General features: G+C 38.3%; 1 protein-coding gene across 1 annotated transcript; it reads left to right on the top strand.

Moving 5' to 3' along the window:
* Positions 1 to 580: 580 nt before the first annotated feature.
* Positions 581 to 1,799, top strand: LOC136781935 (uncharacterized). Its single transcript, XM_066740969.1, has 4 exons — positions 581 to 701; positions 791 to 1,581; positions 1,656 to 1,720; positions 1,763 to 1,799. Exons 1-4 carry the CDS (start codon positions 581 to 583, stop codon positions 1,797 to 1,799), a joined length of 1,014 nt encoding a protein of 337 aa, XP_066597066.1.
* Positions 1,800 to 2,425: the final 626 nt, after the last annotated feature.

Consider the following 2,425-nt stretch of genomic DNA (forward strand, 5'->3'; position numbering starts at 1 on the left):
CCCCCTCACCCCATGTTACAGAGACACTTCCCCCTGCACACCCGCACTCCCCTCACCACCATGTCACAGGAACCGCCTTGCTACTACTACTGACTACCCCCAACATTCTTAAAGAAAGATCTATTTTCGAGAAAATATGGTCCAATTTTATTGTTTGAAAGTCGATTGGGCGATATCCGCAAGGAGGTCTAGGAAGGAAGGCTCTAGGGTGACAAAAACAACGCCCAGGAAATCTGGTAAAAATCAGTTTATTTGATTGCAAAAAAAAATACAAAAGAATGAAAAGTGCTCCAAAGGAGGCTGAGCTGCAAATTGATAATCCACCCAAAGTTACAACTACGAAATCCCAACCCTGTGGTCCCCAGGTCCCCGGACAGGATTCCCCGTACCTGAGACTCCCAGGCAACGAAGATAGAGAGAAAGGAAGACGACTTCTTGGAGCCCAAGAAATCGACGATGGAGCAGAAATGCGTACTAAGAGACTTAGTGGCGTCGCAGGAAGGGAGGACTGGCTAAGCTGCTAAGAAGAATGAGAGAAAAGACAGAGTCTAGAGTCTAGACCGTTTAAATTGAGCCGCAAATGTTCCAGAACTCTTGGGTATTAATATGTACAAGAGACCCAAATAGTAACAGCGAGAGAGAGCTCTACGCTGTGGGCCACCTATCGGCCTTGATTGGAGGTAGGACCAAGAAGACAAAGTGTGAGCAGGAGCGAGACGGCCTGAGAGCCCCAAACCGCTCGCACCTACACTCCGATCTCTAACATTTATGATTCCTTGGGATTATTTAGATACTATAATTAAAAAAGAATTGGATGCTGGTAACCGGACAAAATTTATTATAAATAGTGTTGTAAACCGCGTAGTCCCAGAAATGCGTTGTACTGCGGAATTCATACCTGCGCAAGCATTCAAAATTGTTGCAAGAAAACTTGTGGATAAATATCCTAAGACGTTCAAAGTCATGGATGAGGAAGGAAATGCTTTTGGTGATGGAACTGACTCAATGTACGCTAAATTGCATGATCGCAATGTGTACCTAAATCGGCCGCATATGAAACGGTCTCTGATTCAAACTTTAAATGTTCCTTTGAAAAAACAAAAAAAGATTTCATCTTCTAAAGCGGGATGCAGTAATTGGCAGCCTAAACGATATTCAGGAGTTGAAACAACAGAATCTATTGAGGAAAAGAGATTATTCTTATACCAATCATCTTTAAATTTGAATTTGTTACGAAATCCCGATGCACACGAAAAAGTCATGTTATATCTGGAATTAACTTATCCTGCTCAAAGGCTTTTCCTTAATAATTTTGATAAAATTCTAACGATTGATGATATAATGATCTCATGGCCTTTTTTGCTAAACAACGAATTCATGTTTTGGCATTATCAAAAACTGATGAATCATTCTATTTCAATTTTGGAAGGGAAGTTTTTGAAGAAAAAGAAGATAATAAAAGCCTATGGAGACACACAAAAAAACGTTGATATGTTACCTGCAATAGAGGACATAAAATGTATTAAAATAATAATGCATCATTTTAAGGAAAATTTTAACACATTGTTTAAGCAATATAATGTAAGTATAGATACGGTTTCCAAATTTATATTTTATAAGCACAAAATCATACAACCAAATAATTTTAATTTCAGGAAGGTACAAACTTGTCTGAATTGGATACGGTCAATGTGGTCCCATGTATTATAATTGTCGATATGTATTATGAATTAGAAATATAATAAATTATTTTCCCACATAGTTCACATAATCTTAAAGATCTGCTAGTCAATTATTGACTAAAAGATGACTTTAAGACGTATTCTTATCATGTCTACTATATGGGTATTCTGTATGGGTATATTAATATGAGTAGAGTAGCTGTAAGGATTCTGGGACCGGGTGGCGAGGGGGTCGGGGTCCCGCGGGGGTAGGGGAAGTAGGGGAATTGCCCCCTCTCCTCGTGTGGTTGTGCGCATGCGGTTGTGCGCATTATCGCGTTCCCCCGACGTTAAACTCGTAGGGTACACAAGTGGCCTACCCCCCTCTTACGTTAAGCAGTGAACGCAGAGAAGGAGAGAAGGAGAGAAGGAGAAATAGAATTTTGAGGTTATGAAATGAACGATATTTGGAATTTTTAATAAAAATTTATAAATATATTTTTAATAATATACACATAAAAATTATAATTGAATATAATAATATATATTTTTTGCTTTTTTTAAAAGTTTTTCATACATTCTATAGCATGATGAATGTATGTTTTGCAGATTGAACACCACTCTGGAAGTGGACAATTAATGTGTAGGTGACCATAATTTTTGCAATTTGTACACCAATAATGTGGCGTTAGATCTATCGCAGGTTCCATTTGCGTAGCCTCTGTTATTACGGAAATAGGTTCCGTTTGTGTACCACTATTTTT

The sequence above is a fragment of the Prorops nasuta genome, unplaced genomic scaffold (genome assembly GCF_024137725.1).
Source record: "Prorops nasuta isolate Cenicafe-Biocafe unplaced genomic scaffold, Cenicafe_Pnas_1.2 PNAS00024, whole genome shotgun sequence".
Classification (NCBI taxonomy): Eukaryota; Metazoa; Arthropoda; class Insecta; order Hymenoptera; family Bethylidae; genus Prorops; species Prorops nasuta.

Bases quoted from the DNA above. Each gene is read 5' to 3' on its own strand.
- LOC136781935 (XM_066740969.1), top strand. From the start codon at position 581: ATGTTCCAGAACTCTTGGGTATTAATATGTACAAGAGACCCAAATAGT. The intron at 702-790 runs GTGAGCAGGAGC...GGGATTATTTAG, and splicing joins TAGGACCAAGAAGACAAAGT to ATACTATAATTAAAAAAGAA. The intron at 1,721-1,762 runs GTATTATGAATT...TTTCCCACATAG, and splicing joins TGTATTATAATTGTCGATAT to TTCACATAATCTTAAAGATC.